A 19,460-nucleotide genomic window follows, 5' to 3' on the forward strand; every position below is an offset into this window, starting at 1 on the left:
TGGAGGCAGCTGGACATAGGAGGGTAAGAGACCCAGCGGCGTCCTCGGAGGGGATGAGGAGCCAGTTACTCATGACTTTCGCAAACCAGCAGAGGCATGACTCAGATTTACAAATCTTGGCTTGCGACTGCTTCCAGACCTCAGCTACTTGTCAGTAATTCAGCTGGAACAGGTCCGTAACAGCTTCACGAACACAAAAACCCACGCCGCTTGTACCTGGATCCTGACGCGTATTAGGGCAATCGAGTGTGCTTACCACCAGGGTGTGGATGTTTGTGGTAACGTGCGCTTGTGAAAGTGTGGTTCTACTAAAGACAATTAAGAGTCTGACTGTGGCCCTTTCTGTGGCATCAGGCTAATGCTGCCAATCCAAACCATGACTTGTCCTGTGGCTACAGGCATACCTCGGAAACTCTTTTCCTCTGTAAAGCTAAAATAGTGCATTTGAAAGGCTGTAGAGCATCTCGGATGAAAGGATCCGTAAGTGCCGAATGTGCTTTTGAAAACGTGTATCCTGCTTCTCGTGTCACTTCCTACACTTTTTCCAAATGGAAGTTTTTAAAATGGATTCCGTGAGGTGCCAGCACGCGTCCTGGGGGAAATCCTTTTCAGGAAGGCTGGTCTTTCATTGCTGTTGTTGATGCATGTAATATGTCTAATTCCTTTTAAGGGAGTTAAAATATTACCCCTAGGTGTCTGTCTAGACTAGGATAACGGGATTAGTTTTTTCTTAATGGGTTAGTTAACATGCTTTGGGACCACTTCGGTTTATGGACTGATATACCAGGGGGAAAGTAGCATATGGGCTGACTTTAATATCTGCAGGAAGAATTAAACTTTTAAATAAGTGGTAATTTTGATTATTGAGGTAAGCAACACCAGCTTATCCCCAGACCAGTGTCCTAGTCAAGCTCTTCGTCATAAGCAGAGGATCTGATGGGCAGTTCAGTTTATCTGGACAGGAGGGTACTGGGTACCTGCAGCCTTTTCCCCTCCAGCTCTTGCAAGTACCAAGAGCCTGTTTAGATGGGTAAAATATATATTTTAATTTTAAAGATGACAACATCATGCTGTCTGTATACGAATCCGGGCATCTCTCTTAACCTCTCTAGAGCTTCACACCTAGATTGTGGTTCATTGCCAAGTTTAAAATTATACATTTTGTTAGTGTTTAATGTACCTGCCAGCTAAGGCCCTTATCCAGGGAGGCAGTAGGGGATTGGGATGACTAAGGTGCGTGGATGGATGGTGGGGGAAAAGGGATGATTGAGAAATTCAGCTGTAATGGTGGGAAAAGGCAGAGCTTTCCTATTAGACTGGGGAGAATTGTGTGCGAGAGAGGGAGGGCCTGTGCTGGGGGAAATGAGCTGTCTGCTAAAAAGACTCTCAAGTAGAAGGTCCTAGTCGGGACCCCCTTTCTGCTTCCCAATCCCAGCAACTCATTTGCACTCTCTTGCTTCCTGGTGGACTTCTGTGAAGAGTCATAGGGAAGAATAATAGCAAAGCAACTTCCAAAGCACCCACTTGAAAAGTACGTGGAGTTTATGTTCCTAAAATGGTGGTAGTGGGAGGTTTGTGCATCTCCTCCAAATAACAATATGCTTTGTCATCGCAAAATTGGCAAAGGCTTATCCAGCTCCGACTGTGGCCTTACACAGCTCTTGGGAGACCCTTCTCTTCTCTGTCCATCGTGTAGAAGGAGGCACAGCGAACTTCGTGGCGTGTAATCTCTTCCTGTGCTGGCACTGGTGCTGCGGGCAAAACTCTTCACTTCCATCTGTCTGCCTTCCCTTTGCAGGGACTTGCCTAGATTAGGGATCCTCACGGCTACCTTGGATTACAGTTGATCCTGTCTACACCAGGCATTGCAAACAGGTTAGTTAAAACATAGATCTAAATATATTTGATCTAAGGTAATAAGTATATATTTTGAAACGCGGAGGAGACCTTCTGTTAGGTTTAAACTTTGAGAGGACAAACCAGTTCAGAAGTGGTAAGTAGTCTCCTCTTCAGTGCAGCTGTATCAAAGCCTGTAGGTTCCTAATGTCCGTTACAGGGGAGAATTGCCACCTTCTTCATCGCTGAGAGCAAGCTCTTGTGCCCAGGTTCAGCTCGTGATAGATTTTTCATTTATGAGCCTCCATGGTTCTAAGGGGATTTTCTATGGTTTGAGTTCTGCAGGTGCTAATTTGATATTTTGATTTGTTTGAGGGTTTTCTTTTTCTAATTCTCTTGACTCTTCACAAGGGAATTCTCCCAGCAAGTTTCAGGTGGGTCTGCTGACTGAATTATTTATTAAGCAATCTGCAGCATGCTTGCTGTATTGCACACAAAATTGATGTGGCGTCTACAACCACCATGTTCACGCTCTTAACTCAGATTTTCCAAAGCCCCAAAGTAAAGTAGATTGTCTCCAATTCTTTCTTCATCAGACCAATAATCGTCTCCAAAACAATGTCTTGTAGTTCTTCTGAACTTAATAGAAGCCCTCTGCTATCAGTAAGGCCTCAGGCTGCCCAAAATGCTCTCTTGTTAATGGACATTTAAAACATGCTGCCTCATAGCACACACAGCAAAAAACTTTATTACGCATCAGCTGTGACTTGATTACTTTTTCTTTTAAAAACACATGGGATCCCTCCCAGCTAGGGACCTGAATTAACAAAAGGCTTTGCGCACGAGTTCCTTGTGGAATCAAAACTTTAAATATCTTCATACCCTACAAATGCAATTCATGCAGCAATTGAATAAGCGGAGCCTACGTGGGTGTGCATTTAATCTCTAGAGGGTTCATTTTCTCTAGCTGCAAAGCAATCGTAAGTGGGTTGCCCGAGATTACGGCACAAGGCAGTGACAGAGCTGGGAATAGGGCTTGGGTGAACGTTGCTCTGGGGCTCTGCCTCAGTTCGTTTGCAGAAGAGCCCCTCGTCTCTCGGATGCTATCACAACGCTTGCCTCCTGTGTCAGCTCCATGTCAGCCCAGCATCCTGCCATGCGCTGAACCGCTCCACGTAATATTTCTCATTTATCTCCATGCCAGAAGTAGGAAGAGGCGATGTCCCTAACAAATCGAGAACGAGATTAACTTCAGGAAAAAATCGTCATTGCTGTGTCAGCGCTGACACCCTTGGATAAGCGGTGCTGGAGAAATGGTGAAGTGTGGTTGTTGTCCTGGCTACGCTTGTCCAGCTTTGCAAACATCCCCTTGCGATGCTGCAGTGGCTTTGGTGAGGAGTTAAAGTTGCGGTTGAAGGCGGGAATGAGATTCATGACAGAGCAAATGCACCTTTGGATGCAAACTCATGTTTATTCTCTTTTCTGCATGCTGTGCGTGCTCCAGAGGAGTTGCTCCTGTTGAGAGCACTGCTCTATACAAGCTAGTCTTCAGAAAATTTGTACTCTTAAATACTCTGTGCAAACTCCAAGGGGTGCCTGATTATCAGCACAACACACACTTGAGACTGCTGTGACGCGTGGCTTTGGGTTTACTTCTTTTTACAGACAGCCTATAGGTTATTTGCATGAGTTAATAAGGCAAGAGAGAGAGAGAAAAACGCGTACAGACTTGGGGAGCACAGTCTATTTTAGTTGAAAATGTCTCTTCTGTTTTCCGTGAGACGGCAGCTGCTTGTCAGGTCTGTGCTGACAGAACTTTGAAGCACGCTTCAGTAATCTGTTTGCATTTCTTCGCTTCCCCTTGCTGTTTCCAACATGCTAAAAATCATCAAAACAGTGAAATACTGTCCCGCGGCTGCAGGAAGAGGAATGAGAATGTGTTCCCAGTATCCAATCATCTGCTTATTCTGCCTGTTCTTAAGAATAGAATTTATTGAAGCAATTTATCCTGACTAAATGTGATATAAATCTGAGCACATGTATGTACATACCAGTCATATTCTGTAGTGAACGAGCCGCTAAATCTTTCTTTAAAGAATGAGTGAATCCTCCTGACACTTTGCAAGATCAAGTAAACTGGGGTTTTTGCAGTGTGTTGGTCCCGATTTTTTTTAATAGAGCTGCTTGTTATGCTATCAGAAGTAGCTGGCAGGCAGCCTGAAATGCCATTGGGTTTTTGTTTTGTTTTCCTGCTCTCCGTTTCAGTTAGTGTTATCAAAGCCCCGGGAGTGACAGCTGATCCATTTCTTTAATTTCTCAAATAGCTTTTTATATGCATCGGAAGCATAAATATGAGGTAGAGAGACCCCGAAGTTCTTCATATTGGCGAAGGCAGCAAGCCGCTTAAGTGACAGCGGTAAGGACAGATCTCTGACCTGTGTTAATTAAAAAAGCATAGGGTTGGCTGCCCTGTGAAATACAGCAGTCTCCCTCCATAATAATTATGCTGCATGTTTAACAATAAGATTTGTTTGTTGATGGAATAAACACATCCCCAACCTCATCCCACGCAACCGAGTTCAAATGCACGAGGGTGATTTAAACAGTTTTCAAACACTTCCAGCACCAGCCTGACTTTGACAGCAAGGGGCATTACGACTGTCCTTTAAAGTTTTGTGACTTTGCTGCTGTCTCAGTACCGTAGCTCTTAACTCGGAGCTGCTTAATCACTTGATAATTGCTAAATGCGGTGCTGGACTGGCAGAGGACTTCTGATTTTTGTGGTTAGTTTGAGAACAGACTGTAAAAGCTGGTGCCCCAGGCTCCCTTTGCAGGCCAGTTCACCAGCGTACCTGGCTGTGAGGACTGGAGAGGAGCTTTCAGGCTCTCCTGTGGCCACGCGCTTAGCTTCCCAGCTCTGAGGACGGTCATTCCTGGTGCTCTTTACATCCTCACAGTGCCGTTCAAACACGAACCCCTAAACCCCCACGAGTGCAAACTTGTGCCCCTCGCTTTGTAGGCAGGTAACCAACGTGTCAAAGTGTGCACAAATCATTGACTAAATAGGGATTAAGAAATCTGGAACTAATGACTCTTGTGTCTACCTTCAGCTTGATAGACAACGCAGACTGCAGCTCCCGGGAGCCTTGGCTGTGCTGAGAGCTGTGGGACAGATCCTTGTCTCTTACGGGCAAGGAAGACAGGCGCAAAGTAAGACTGTTGGGAGGGGAAAAAACAAGGTCCAGGCTGCCCACGACAGCAATTGTTGCCTTTTATTTGGTCTGTGTCCTGATATCATAGTCTTACCAGCTGCCATACTGCAAAGGTGATGGTAAAATAGCTCTGGTAGTCACCGAGTTGATGTTTCCTTTGTTCTGGTCTGATTTCTCTTACTATTTTCCTACAGCAGGAGTAGGGGCTGCCCTCTGCTAGGAGTGGGTGATGAAGGACTAAGCCCTGTGTCTTGACTCACTCAGAGCTGTAGCTTTTTGTGCAGCTAGCTGGAAGGTTTAGGTGCCATATTTTTGGACCTCAAGTGCAGGTGATAAAAAGTGTTTAATCAGTTTTGTGCTTCTCTTCTTTGCAGTGTCAGGGAGTTGATCTGAGCAGTGGTTTGGTATTACAAGAAGGTTTCACCTTCTTCATCCCTCCTTGCTAGAGACTACTTTTGCATGTTAAAACTTCCTGAGGAAGCCTGGACTTCTCTGTGTCTTCAGAGCAGGTCGTGACAGCAGCTCGTATGTCCGCTGTCAGGATGCAGCAGATGCATCCAAGTCAGCTGCTTCGGGGCCTGAAGGAGATTCCTCTTGGAGGAGGATCAGTTGGTTGTGGAGAGATGGAGGTGAGATCCCCGTTTGTTTAGCAGGCAGGAGCAATGGGTCAGAATTTCGGTTTCTCGAGTTCCCAGTTCGGAGCTTTGGTGGAAGTTCAGAAGGATGGTACGAAGACTCCTATCTTTTTAATGTGTCCTCACTCAGACTCGTCTTGCTGTCATCTGCGCCCGTGTCACCTCAAGGCTAGCCTTCGCCAGGATTTAATCTTCGATACAGAGCTGCTGTGGTCTCCTGCCGCGCCACCCTCCAGTTCTGCAAGCCCCGTTTCGCTTCTGGGGGCTTTTCTGCGGGGCTGCTGTGGTGGGTGGATGTTCCTGGCCATCTTTATTGCCTTTATTATTGTGCTTGTCCTATGCTAGGGAGCATTTTGGCTGCCCGCCCGTTCCATTTGTGAGAGGGCTATTTATCCTTTGTGAGTTTGTGTTTGCATAGGCCCTGGAGTTTTGCTTAATAAATCCAAACGCAGCCTAGTGTTGTGGATGTCTCTCTCCCCTTTTTGTGGGAGAAGAACTGGCAGCTACTTTCTCATAGCTTTTGGTTTTTGCCATTGTGTGCTGCGGCTGAGCCAGTGCTCGGGGAGGGGAATTCCACCTCTTGTAGCCACCCTTTTTAGCTGCATGCTGCCCTAGCACATGGTAATAGAAAAATAATCTTCTTTTCATATTAAACAATAATTGATTTCTGTGTCTTTTCAATAAAAGCAAAAGGGAGCTGTTTTCTGTAGCACATGCGTTCACCCTCTGCTGCTAAGTTGTGTTCTTGGAGCTCCTAGAACAGCTCATATAGCTCCTAAAAATAACAAGTCTCCCCACCCTCTCGCTGCTGCTCAGTGTGTGTGTGTGCGTGCGTGTATTAATGGTTAGAAATGCAAAAAGCTAACTAAAAGAGCCTGTGTCTTCGTGAACGCGTTTTGGCCGCGTTCTGGTTTCATTTCTGCTCTTGGCTTTAGCAAGCTGACATGCGTCGCTGAAGCCAAGTGCCGAACTTGGAGTAAGAGATGCTGGAAGCAACATGAACAGCCAGAACATGTTCGCACAGTAAACCCCCTGAAGAGATAGCATTTGCTTTATTATAGCTTTTTAAAATCCTGCTATAAAAATATCAGTGGGTGGAGGGAACCATTATTTTTTGAATTTGAGGTGGTGGGGGTTACTTTATTTACTCTTATTTTTTATTAATAAGAATAGCTTCACTTGTAGTATAATAGGACTGAGTGTTTTGTTATCCTTGGCTATAATCTGTGATAAACTACCCCTGCCATCAGCCTTGTAGTTTACCCACTAGGGAGCCAGATTATTGCCTTGTAAAACGGAGCACCACTCCTATAATCCCTTAATTAATTAAATGACAAATTTTAGTTCTCTCCCATTGAAAATATAACTTGTACATAGAGAGGACTTGGATTTATTTGATCGCTTCTTGCTTGCACTTTTTTTTTTTTTTCCTGTAGATTGTCACTGTCTTTGCTTATGCGTCTTTGCTTTCTACAGTAAATACTCCGGGAGGGTGAAGCAGGCTGTGCCCTTCCTCGACACCCGCCGTCTGGGGGATGTTTCGTAGGTCTTTGCTGCGCCAGGCACTCCTTTGCAAGAGACGAGCGTTGTCCCCGTCTCGCAGGTGGTGACACTGAGCTGCAGAAAGCCCCTTGGCCCTTCAGAGAATTGGTGGTGGGCTTTGCTGGGAGCCCAGGCGTGGAAAACTCCTGCTCCTTTCCTACCCGCTGGCCCGCACTGTCTCACTGTCACGGTTCCCAATGAGCCCTTCTAGCTGCCATGCAGCGCGCTCTCTTCGTATGTGAAAAATCGACTGGGCCCTCCAAAGTCTTATTTAAACTTGGGTTGGATTAATTTCTCTTCCCTGGTTGTGTCTAAGGCACAAAGAGATCCTCCCTCCCTGCGAGCACAGCGTTGATTAATTACGGCCCTGCAAAGGGCAGCTTCTGCTCTTGATATTTTTAATTTTTTTTAGCTTATTTAACAATTTCCTCTTCTCTCCTTTCTCCTCAGCTTAGCTCAGCTGCATGAAATATGGGAGACGACAGGCCGTTTGTGTGCAATGCCCCCGGCTGTGGACAGGTACGTTTACAGTATACTTTATTGTGAATGTGTCGTTGTGAATCAAAGTGGCTGTTTTATCACTGAGGCAAAGAGTTTAAAGCCGGTGTTTTACGTGATCACTGGAGGTAATCAGATCAGAGGATTTGCAGTGTGTAAATCCAGGTTATGAGCAAGTGCAGGCACTCCAAAGTAATGAAATCTGCCTTGCTTTGTGGCGTATTGTTATTCTGCTGGTGTTTTCCATGAGACCCACACAGCCCAGAGAAAACATGCTGATCTCCTGCTAATGTTTTCTGATAACATTGCTCATCTTCTTTCAAGGCTATTTAACCAAAGGACAGATATTCGTTCTCCGTGGGATGAGTTAGCTGCTATAGCATATTCTGTAAAGCAGCTGAGAATGTGACAGTTGATGGTTTGTGTTATGCGAACCCCAAACTGCCGTAGTCTATTTTGGGCTTCCAAAAAAAAAAAAAAAGGACCCATTGTGAATTTTTCTTCCACGGACAGCATGCTAGAATTGGCCTCAGCTTTGCAAAACTTTTGCTCACTTTCCTAGGGCAAACGATTACTGCTTTGAATGAGTCACATCCCCGTTTCAGTCATACGACCTTTCTTGTAGGCTCGCCTGGGAAGGCACCTTTCTGTTGCATTTTGCTTAGTTTTGCAATGAAGCTAGTGCTTTCCCAAAGCCGAGCTTAGGCTCTCTCTGGCGCTCGGTGGTGCAGCATCTTGGCGGCTCACACGCCGTCTTAATGGGAGGAACGGGGGGATTGTGCAATTACTGCTGGGGCTATTTTAATGGGAGCTATTGGAAACTGGGGCTTCTGTGGGAGTACAGCCCTGTGCAGGGTCCAGGGAGAATTGGGTTTGTCTGTTTTGAAGCATTTGAACCTCGAAATGCTAAGATGCTTTTTGCAGGGGAAGGGGCGTGGGGGAATCGTGGCTTTTAATTAGATATTAAGTGATGTGCACGCACTTTGTTTTCCTGGCTGCAATGGTTGGATGTCGGGTTGCCAAACTATTATGGCTGTGACGTGTTTGGGAGCTCTAACCGATCCCAGGGTACTCCCCCTGTCCCGTCCCCCCCCCAATTCTTCAATGTATTTAATATCTTAATGCCTCTTGTGGGTCTCTCAATTGAAATGAAAGATAATTCTGCATCCCCAGGGCATGTCCTTTGAGACTGCCTGTGAATTCTGTGATGCATTTATTTTTATAGTGCAGAAATGAGTCAAAAATCTCATCTGGTAACTCTTGGGGACTGGGGGTCTTTAAAAATACACAGTTAGGACTTCTCAGCTTTTTGGTCATTCTGGCACGAGTCTCATCTGAGGCATTTTCTATCCACTTGCAGGTGATCTTCCCCTTTTTTCTTTTTTTTTTTTTTTTTTGTAGGCTGCTTTTTATCTTGAACTTCTTTGCCTGTGAAATTGTGCAAGTCATTTATAAAATGTATTAGCTGTATTTGAGCACTTAATGATGTGAGGACTTCAATCATACAACCTTAAAATCGGATTCAAACAAGCAATTAAGGCAAACAACAATGTATTTAAATTTAATCTCCCACAATCTCCCACAAATGACATATAAAGGTGGTTGCTTCCTCCTTTCGCTGTTCCAGACTGCTGCTTATGGGTAATTCTGACAATTCTTCATGTTAATATTGAAATGTTAGAATCCGGGTAATTCATACCGGTATGATTCATTGTGATCTAACCTGACCTCGTGCACAGTTTCCTAGAACGTCCTTCAATACCTGTTCAAACCAGAGCATGTATTAAATAATGATGATCCAAGCTTGATTTAAAATATTTCCAGTGATGGAAAATTCACCACAGCCCTTGGTTAAGTTGTTCTAATAGTTAATTGCTCTTGCTGGTAAGGAAAAATTATGCCTTATTTCCAGTCTAAACCTATTCAGCTGCAGCTTCCAGGCTGTGGATCTTGTTAATTTTTGTTTGTTAGACAGAAGATCCTTCCTATCAAATTTCTAATGTCTGTAGGTGTTTACTGACCGATCAAGTCACCCCTTAACAGTCCTTCAGCCTACCTACATGGAGCTCCGAGCCTCCCCATGTAAGTCCTAGTGTCTTACGTGCATTTTTTGTCCTCTATTCTGTACATCGGCTTCATGTTGAAGGTTTTTAAGAGCCTTTACAAATCCTGCTCACCACTAACGCGCAGCAGTGCTGCTGTGGAAGCGCAGTGGTACCCGAGAGCCGAACAGACCGTCGTAGAAGGATCATCAGCTAAAATTAATGTTCGGTGAGCTGTGCTTTCTGGGGCAAGTGGAGTAAAATTGGATCGTTGCGATGAGCTGGACAGGGTAGCGCAATTGGTAGCTTTGAATATTAAAAATAAATCCGAATTTGAAGTCGGGGGGCTGATGGTGGCCAGCAGCTGTCTGCAGGGCTTGACCTCTGAAGCACGTGCTGCGTTGTTTCCCCAGCAGTTTGTGCTGCCTTTTGGCACTAAACCCTGACCCTTGACAAGCCACCGTGGATCATCCCATCAGAAATGGCTTCTTTGTGCGGACTCCTGTTAAAGTGAAGCCTTAATGAGGGTCAGAGGTGGCAGCACCTATCTCAGTTCATTCCCTCATTCCTAAAGATCGAGATTCCTTGTCTTCAAACATAGGGGACAAAAAGGGGGAGTCAGCTCTGTGTGATCTGCTACAGAAGCATCCTGACCTTCCCAGAGGTGCTGAGTGCCTACTGCTCCCGTCAGAGTCTGTATGATCCAGAGTTTCGAGCTTTCTGGAAGATAATCTGATTTTTTTCACCCAGGCACACAAATGCATGCCCAAGCGGTGCTGTGTTATTGCTTACAGCGCAGCAAGCTTTTTCCCAGCTCAAAACCAAGCCAGGCTGTGGCCGGCACTGGAGAGGGAGACTTCCTTGCAGGATTCAGCCTTTTCTTCTGATTCTTTAAGACCTTTGGGTGCATTTTGCTTAGGAAAGAAGCCATTTGAATGGGAGGGTGACGGTGGCTGTTGAGCCTCTTTGGTTATCAGGGTCAACATTTTTGGGCTCACTGGGTCAGTTCACTGCCGTGGCTCCGGCATCTCCGTTCCTTTCTCTCATTTCTAAACCTTTGATCCCGTGCCCAATCCATTGGCGCGTTTTTATCCCTCCAGATTCCTGCTCTTTTTGGGTATTCCCCTGTTTGAGGGGTGCACTCTGGTTTTGGTGGGCTGCTCCCGCGGGAACAGGCTGCTTTAGTCCTGGGTAAATTGGGATGGGCTTCTGGATTTCACTCTCTGCTGGGGCAGCGGGCATGGGCACAAATTGCCCGGTCCTTTTCCGCTCGCTAAAATCAGTGATCTGCCTCTTGTAAACGCTGTGTTGAGACGTGCAGTAGCATGGGAGGTCAAGGGAGAAGGAGAAGGGAGAGCAGAGCCAAACTAATTTGAGCAGGAGACTGGAGACAATTACTGTGAAGCCAGTGGTGATTTTCCCCCTTTAGTTTAAAGGGAAAAAAAAAAAATTATTTTGCTTCCCGGTGTAATTTCTTTGAACCATTAGCTGCTTCTTTCCCTCTGTAGCTGGTACCAGCCCCGTCTTTTATGCTGTATGCCCTTATTTCCTCCTTTTCCTTCACTGTTTCTATGTAGAAAAAGGCTGTAAAGCTAACTTTTCAGGGAAGTGAGGAGGGGGGAGCGGGAATGGCCACCGAAAATAGATGAGCAGATCTTGCTGTACCCCCCATATCATCACAGCTAGTGGGCTTTCAGCGGGTATGTAAACATGTTTTGGTTGCTAGGTCTTTAATGGTTGTTATTTTTGGATTCTGTACGCGATCACTTCCCAACAGTGAGTCTGCTGTGACACAGCTGACTTCTAAATGTGCCGCATATACTGCTTTTAAAAAAGATTCTTCTCAAGGTCATTGATCTAGTTTCTTCTCTAAGAGGACAGGTGACACATTTTTCCCTGACCCCCTTCCCCCTGGACCTCTCTGCGTAGTGGGAGAAGAGCTACTCTCCAGCAGGGACGTGGCCCCCTCCCCGTGCCACGGCCTGAAGGCGAGGAGGGAGGTAGAGGCAGGCCCCTGCCTCCGAAATGTCTGCAGAAGACGTAGAGCAATGCCTCAAGTAAGGCTTTCATTGAATCTGTTAAGTGAAACTAATCTGGGGGTGGTGCGCGCTGCTAATCATTATTAAAATCTTCTAATCTCATTTAAAACATACTGAGTGGTGAAAGGCAGCCTCAGCACAACCAAGTGTTAGCCGTAAACTTTAGCGTTGCCATTAAAGTTGAAAGGTATTAACTAAGTCTGCATAATGAGACAGCTCTGACTCATTAACACAAGGTAATTAAAACTTCGGCCATCCTGTCTAAGGCATCTAGAGCAAAGGTCTGGAAGGCAGGCGGGGGCTTCGGATGCCCTGGTGCTGCTTCATTACTGTGGGCTAGTGGTGGCAGAGGGAAGTCGCTCGATGTCTGGCTCTATATCCTCCCCTATAAAACGGTGTTAAACCCTCCTCAGGGTGCCTGATGGCTGATTTGGGCAGGCAAGCTGGCAGCGTGAAATGTGGGTTGGTGGATAGACATGCCTCTCCGACAGTCGTGCCTCTTCTGCTCCTCTCCTGAAGGCTTCGGGAGCGCTGGATGCTTGAGGCTTTATGAAGTGTCGTAACGGAGGAACATCTTTATTAATAAAACTGTTTTGTCCACTCCTGTTGCCCAAACTAATGGAGGGGGCCATAATATTGAATATATTCTACTGGGACCAAGACTTTCCCTAGCCCCTGCCTCCCCACTCCACACCATTTCACTTTTTATAAGTGACACAAATCATCACTCAGGTCCTAATTCCAGCGCTACAGTTATACAGGCCATTTCCTCAAACAATCGTTTGCTTTTTAAACCCACCCTTAATTTAACAATTTATTCCCCTTAAACCCATGCCACTGAGGTGATGCTCGTGCAGTGTCCGAGAAACGTGAAGCCCAGAACTTTCATGAGGCCAGAAAATGATTTTTCTTCTTTGTGGTTTATTGTATCCTCTTATCTTGTCATATAATAGAAATAATGTTTATGGCATTGAGGCCTCAGCATCACTTGGCATTTAACCAACCTCAAAAGCAGTTTATTGCTTTGTATACTCTGCCGCCATGACCATTATCCCTTAAATCTCTATCACTTTGTAATATACGAGGCAACAAATGGCTTCTGCGATTGCTTAAATGTGGAACTGAAGCTAAGGTGTGTTTTGTAGCTTGTATAATCCAAACGAATATAGATTATTCCTTTTATATGAGTCCTGGTGTAGAGAGGGAAAAATGGCCCTCTTCTCTTTCCAAGAAGCGGCGAGCTCTCCTTGTCACGCTTCAAACTTTGCAGTGGCCCAGGACGTGCACGGTGCCTTGGGCGCTGGGAGGTTTGTCGTGGGATTTCCAGCCGTGGAGTTGTCGCTGTCGGCAGCCTGAGCTGCGGGTTCTACCCGTATATCTTCATCCCAGTTTCAGGTAGGGACCAGCTCCACCAGTACAAGGAATGAGTCTTGTCCCCATCTCTGCAGGTCTGTCGCTGGCCGAACGTCCTCAGTGGAAGCAGATCGTTCAAGACAAGCTATAGTGATTAAAAGAGGCAGAATAATGTAGTGAAGCAAGTAGGTAGGTGTGTAGAGCAGCCCCGAGGGGAGAGGCAGAAAGTGCCCATGCCCGTTTGCTTTACAACAAAGCATCTTTCTTTTGCTATAATTTCAAAGGTTTGCTTTGTTACCGTCCTTCTCTCCCTCCGGTTATGGGCTAAAGCAAAAGGTAAGAACATATTCCCCGTCTCGAAGCTGCCAGGAGCCACCTTTATTAATACGAGAAAATCCAAAGGGATGTCTCAGCCCTGCTGGAGCTTGCTGCCAGCCCTGGCCAGGACCACGCGTGCGCAGGACACGAATGTGTTGGGTTTGAATATGAGCATGTACAGAAAGAAATACTTGTGTGTTGATTTAACAGCCTCCTTAGGGTCTGCCTCTTGAGACTTTGTTCCTGAACCTGATGAAGGGAAGCCAGACAAACTGCCTAAGAAATTCAGAGAGTTAAAATCGAATCTTTGAGAAACTTCAGCCCAATTGGCTACCTGCTGTTAGAGCAAACAGGAATTTAAATGGTTATTAAGGAGAGTTATGACACCCTGTCCTCCAGTAGAAATTGTTACTGTCCTGGCACTGGTAACTGAGTGGGACTGGACTTGGACACAGGCGCAGGGTGTTTTTCCTAAAGAATTCAGGTTCCTAACACCCACTGATTTAATGAGGTAGGAGCTGTTATGTCTTTGGAAATCTGAGCCTTATTAATCAGGAGAATGGCTTCTGTGGAGCAGGGCGGATAATGTCAGTCACCAAAGTCGGAGCGGCAAGCCAAGAGCAGGACTCGCAACTGCCCCTTCCAGGGTTACGTGGCACGATCGGCGTCGGGTCTCAGCTCCAGGGGCCCCCAGCTGAGCCGGACACCAGGATGCCGTGGGGCTGGATGCCGCGTGTCACCGGGGGACCCAAGCAGAGGGCTGGATCACACGGGAAGCGGTTCCCATCCGCCTGCAAGCCCTTGCAGGTGGCCCCAGGCAGTACAAAGACTTCCCCTGTGTGCCCGAAAGGGTCGCTCCCCCTTGGGGTCAAGCTGCGGCTGACGCCCCCCCCTCTACCAGTCAAATATTAAAATGAAAAATTGTGGATGTTAACGATGGAGTGAGAATAAAATCCTTCTCCGAGCTTTTTGTTATGCTTGGGCACAGATACCCCTTGTCTGTAGTTAGCATGCAAAGTCACGTATATGTTGTGTCCCTACTGCACCCAAGTGATTTGAAGAGCTGAGCCATAAACTAGAGTTTCTTTTCTGTTTTTTAAATGGAAGGAAACGTCTGAAGCTCTGTGGCGAGGAATTCCTAGCTGTATACGCCTGCTTGCTTCACATCTGCAGCTTTTTATTTGAAGCTGCCACAGCTGAAATAAAATTCTACAGAGAAACATCTTGGTTAAAGGTCTTCTATTATTTTACAGGAATGCAGGTTTCCAGAGTTAATTATTTATTTCAAATTAAGGCCTTTACAGCTGCAGTACCTGTACATCAAGCACAAAATGGCAGATGCTACACAAATCTCCAAGCGTTTACAGTATGTAATGGGTCCGCGTAAAAGTAGTGGTTGGTTATAGTAACTCTTTAGGTTGTTAGCATCAAAAGAAGTGAATTAATTTGAATTGTAACTCATGTGTTGTCAGCAGAGTAAAATGATATCTCCCACCTCTTGCTGAAGGTATTTTTGGAGGTGGGGAGGAGAAAGCTAATTTTGAATAATAATAAGCTTGAGAAGGCATCTGAAACCAGTAAACGTTTATTTTTTACACTCCTATAACTTAAAAAACGGCCAAACCAATTTAAACCAAATTGGATAATAAAAAATATTGCTCCTAGGCTGAGCCCCTGTATGCCAAGTTCCAGTCTAGAATGAATTTTTATGACCAAATTATAAACCCCCTAGAAATGAAGGTTTAAAATGGAAATGTTGACAGACCTTTAACTACAAAAGCACTATAATAGAACTTCTTTTTTTATAAAATGGCTGTTTTAAAATATAATTAAGACTTAAATATTATTTAATAGCAGCATTTCCTGTAAGTTAAAATCTTTATCATTCCTATGGCTGGGATTCATTGCCAGTTCTGAGAATGCCAGCTCTGCTTTGCATTTGAAGCACGTGTGCGGTGCTGAACCGACACAGACACTTGTCTGTCAAATGGAAATGGGTCTGGACAGCTTTCCAAATTCCCCTTTTCTAAATAAAAGCCTGGATGCCAAAGGACTCGCTGGACCTCCGCACAAATCCTGCGGCTCTAGGAAGAAACTGCCGCCTAAGCCTCTGCCAAAGACTCAACTTTTAATAACGTGAAACGCCGGTGGTTCGTTCTTTGCAGGAAAACATGTTTGCGTCCCCTCTGGCTGATTAGGTATTAATTAGGAGTTGTGCTTTTAGCGTGATGGCTGCTTTGGTGTTCTCAGCACATGCTGACAGCCTTTCAGGGCACTTTGGAAAGCCGTGGACGGAGCAGCCGGTCCGGCCGTGATGAATCTAGAAGCCCCCTCGTGCTGCAGAGCGGCGGCTCGTCCTTGCAGGAAAAAGAAAAGGCTTTTCTTTTGCAAGGGCTTTGCGCAGGCTTCTCCCCCCTCCCGCAGGGGTTGCGCTTGCTGTCGCAGCTCCGGACTGCAGTCCTCCCCGATGCCCTTTTTCTTAGCGCCGGTGCCAGGCTATGGCCTCGTGCCACGGGGCAGGACAGTGCTGCGCAGCTGTCACACCCCACCCAGCGCGGGGCTTGGTTTTCATCCCTGCCCCCTTTCTCGGACTTGCTAATTCCTCTATTTTGCTGCCGTTCTCCCCCCCTCCTCCCCACGTGAAATGCTGCTGTTTAAAAATAACCCCTGGATGGTTGCTGCAGTGCCAGAGATGCAGGGATTGTTGCAACACTCGGTTCCCGTGCTGCCGTGTGGCCGGCTTGAAAGTGGAACTAGCAGTGGGAGAGTCACGGTTACGGCATGGGGTCCTCTCCGATTTCCTGCTGCCTTTCTTGCTCTCTGCTGCTCTTTTTGCAGGTTCCTGGCTTTAACCCTGCTGCCAAATACCTTCTCGGGACAGCCTTTGTTACCGGGGATGCTGATAGCAGGAGGCAGAGAGAGATCTTCACCTTAATCCGTTGGGGTGATGTGTTTTGTATAGGGTTGTTTTTTGTTTTTTTTTGAAAGTCCTCATTGGAAAATGACACTGGGTAGAGAGCAACATAACCTGCAAATTGGGAATGTTTATAGGTGAAACTCTGCGACGCTACAAGCACGCTTGTACGTGCACACCCTGTTGCTAGCCCTCCTTCTCCTTCCTCCTGGGAGCCGCAGGAGCTGCTCTCCCTTCTGCAGCCACGTGTGAAGGGCTGGGTGTGTAAGAGCAGCTTTTCCCTCCTACGCCCTGACAGCCACAAGCTGGGACATCCATCCCTAGGGCCGTTCTGGGAGGGGGCTGCTTTAAAGGGCAGGCATTGAAGCAAAATTTATCCGGTAACTGTTATTATATGTATTTTAGGCTATTGCAGTGTCCTCCTCCTGTGTGTACTGCGCGTGCAGCGCTAGAATTCGACAGGCAAAAGGTCTCTGGAAGCCGCAGTGGACATGCTTGATAAGGCTCTGCTGCATATTTCACTAGAAACCTCCCAGATCTGGTTGATGAAATATGTCTGTGGGGTTTTTTGTGTGAAGTAATTGCTTACTAGCACGACTTGGTTTAATGTGTATGTCGAGGAGATAAGTAACTTCAACTCATGTTAGTTCCTTTCTAGTTCGGATTTTCTCGGAAACATCTGGGCTGTGACTTTGGCTTCTTGCTCTGGAGTTGCAGTGAGGTTTGGCAATAGCTTTTTCATTTCTGTTCCGGTGAATGCCTATTCTAGAACAAGCCCTCGTTAGGATTTCTTAGCCATATTGGCTGCTGCAGCAATTAAAATGAAGAAATAGCACCTCTGGATTTGAAGAAATAGCTGCATGGTTTTCTCCTTTATCGTCTTAGAGATGCTGTGCCGAGGCTGCAGAATACCTAATAACGCCTTAAAATATGCAGAAGCCAGCTTTAATGCAGGTCCTGTCAAAGAAAACGCTATCAGAGGATGAGCCGTGCTGCAAAGCATCGGCTCGCCGTCCGCCGCCGCCGTATCAGGCACGCTCTCCAATCGCTTCATTAGCATACTTGTTCATTTTGGCGTAAAAATGGAGTATATGAGGCGGCACACAACCAGTAAACCTATTTCATGTGGCAATAGAATAGCCAGTAATAGATCTAATTGCCCTTTTGGAGCACCTCTTGTCCCAAAGGGTTCTTCAACCGGTCACAAATCACATCAGAAATGCACCTACCGCTGAGCTGCGGCGCTGGGGAAGGTGCGTTTCTGGTCTCCCGTGCGAAGGGAGCCCCTCCTGCCAGCGAGACGGGGGCTGAGAGCTCGGAGGCAGCGGCAAGGTTTTCTTCGGAGCCGCTGAAAACTTCGTTTAACCTTCCTCGTTTCAGAGGAAGGGCGCTGAGAAGCGCTGCGGGGCATCAAGCATTATTTCCAGGGAAAGCTGGACTGTTAAGCCATCTGCTTTTCGATGGGTGACTTGCAGACTCAGCAACTATAAATATAGAGAGAGAGAGCGAGCGCGCACGCCAGGATACGTTCCTATATAAACAGTCATATAAGTATATCTACATATATGTTTATACGAATATGAACATATCCTGGCTACCAGTCCCCCTTTACTGGGGCTATTGATGCCCCGTACTTGAGGGCAGCGGGAAGGAAAGTCAGCAGCACTCGTTACTCTGGACGTCGATGCATCCCCAGCTGGAAAAGCGGCCCCTGCACGGCGCCAGGGCTGCCGGTTTTGCAGGGTTGATGCGTGTGCTTTACTCGGGGCTTGCTGTTTCCAGGCGGGCATTGCCGTTCTCGCCTCCCCTCTCGCAGAGCCCGGGAGAGCCCCCGTGCGCATCTCGCCCCTGCAGCACCAGTCGGTCGTGCCGCTCGCAGGCCAGCGAAGCCCGTCGAACTGGGTCTGGAGTTTCTCAGACACTGCCAGGTTTCTGATGATTTAAATTTCTGTTTTGTTTTTGTTTTTTTTTTTAACTGAGCCATATCCTCATCGTTCCCTGATCATGGGATGGTTTCCACTTTCTAAAGTGGGGAGGTGGGGGGCGAGGAGGGAGAGTTTCCCCTTTCTTCGGAACGTGATCAGGGCTGCAGAAATACCCACAAAGGAACATGGCCGTGCACTTGCAGGGAATGGTTTCTTCTCTTTTTGATTTAAGGGAGTTTCACAACCATGGGGTTTCTGCTTGGAACGAACTAATCTCAGCCCAGTCCTTACCTAAAGCTCTTGCTCTATATCAAAAATGCAAACTGCGTGTGCTGCTAGCACGAAGCCATAAATTGAGCCAGGCTCTTTTATTAACTTGAAATTAGACTGATCTAAAAGCTTGCTTGTGGTCTTGAGTTTAATGGGAGCAGAAAGCTGCCGGTGGCTGCATGCTCTCGCAGCCAAATGCGAGCCTGCGAGTGTTGCCATGTTGACCGTGGCTTGTGAGTTTAACCTCATGTGATCTTATCTCAAGAACTGCAAAACCTGTTTTTCATCCGTGCTGTATGGCAGCCGCCGTCCCTCGTAAAGCAAATGAGAAATAGGGCACTGGGTTTGGAGGTTTTAGAGGGAGGAGGGTTGGTTAGGAAACGAGAGAGAGATCTTAAGGTACAAATCAAAGCCTGCCTTACGCTCAGTATTGAATTTTTCCTGCTCTGGGGTTTTTTCTTGGCCAGTAAAATATTTCCTTCTGTTAAAAACAGCCTTTTGAAGACAAGGCTGTTTGGTTTTTTGGAATTTTTTTGTTGTTGTTGTTCAAAGCCTCACTTGCTACCTGTCTGCTAATCTCTGAGAAAATTATGAATGCTTTGTATTTTATTGCACGAACAGATAACTTATTCCCCAAGCGCGGATGCAGCGCGTACCTTTGACAAAGGCCTCGTTATCATGCCATCACGGATACGTTTAATTTTCAAAAAGGTGCGTGAGTTTGCAGGATATTCTGTGAACTTCTTGCATAAAATCCAGCCAAGGACAAAAAAACAAGTAGGGGGGACTCTGCCTGGGACTTCCCTCTCCTTCCCCAGCAGAGACGATGCGGAGGAGGCTGCTTTGGGTCGCAAGGAGAAAGACAGGCGTGTTTTC

The 19,460-nt window shown here is 46.5% G+C and overlaps 1 protein-coding gene across 9 annotated transcripts in view; it reads left to right on the plus strand.

The window, feature by feature from the left end:
- Positions 1 to 19,460, plus strand: part of LOC142073706 (cyclic AMP-dependent transcription factor ATF-7) — a 66,226-nt gene that overhangs the window by 13,333 nt on the left and 33,433 nt on the right. For 6 of the 9 annotated variants that reach the window (XM_075133792.1, XM_075133796.1, XM_075133801.1 and 3 more), the window contains exon 2: positions 7,676 to 7,744. In XM_075133792.1, the coding sequence (XP_074989893.1) occupies positions 7,697 to 7,744 (48 nt within the window). In that variant the 5' untranslated portion in view covers positions 7,676 to 7,696. Of the gene's footprint in view, positions 1 to 1,798; positions 1,876 to 3,040; positions 3,228 to 7,675; positions 7,745 to 9,588; positions 9,806 to 19,460 lie in introns of those variants that run through there. The other 3 variants (XM_075133793.1, XM_075133794.1, XM_075133799.1) reach the window with 3 other exon arrangements.

The sequence above is a fragment of the Calonectris borealis genome, chromosome 30 (genome assembly GCF_964195595.1).
Source record: "Calonectris borealis chromosome 30, bCalBor7.hap1.2, whole genome shotgun sequence".
NCBI classification, from domain to species: domain Eukaryota; kingdom Metazoa; phylum Chordata; class Aves; order Procellariiformes; family Procellariidae; genus Calonectris; species Calonectris borealis.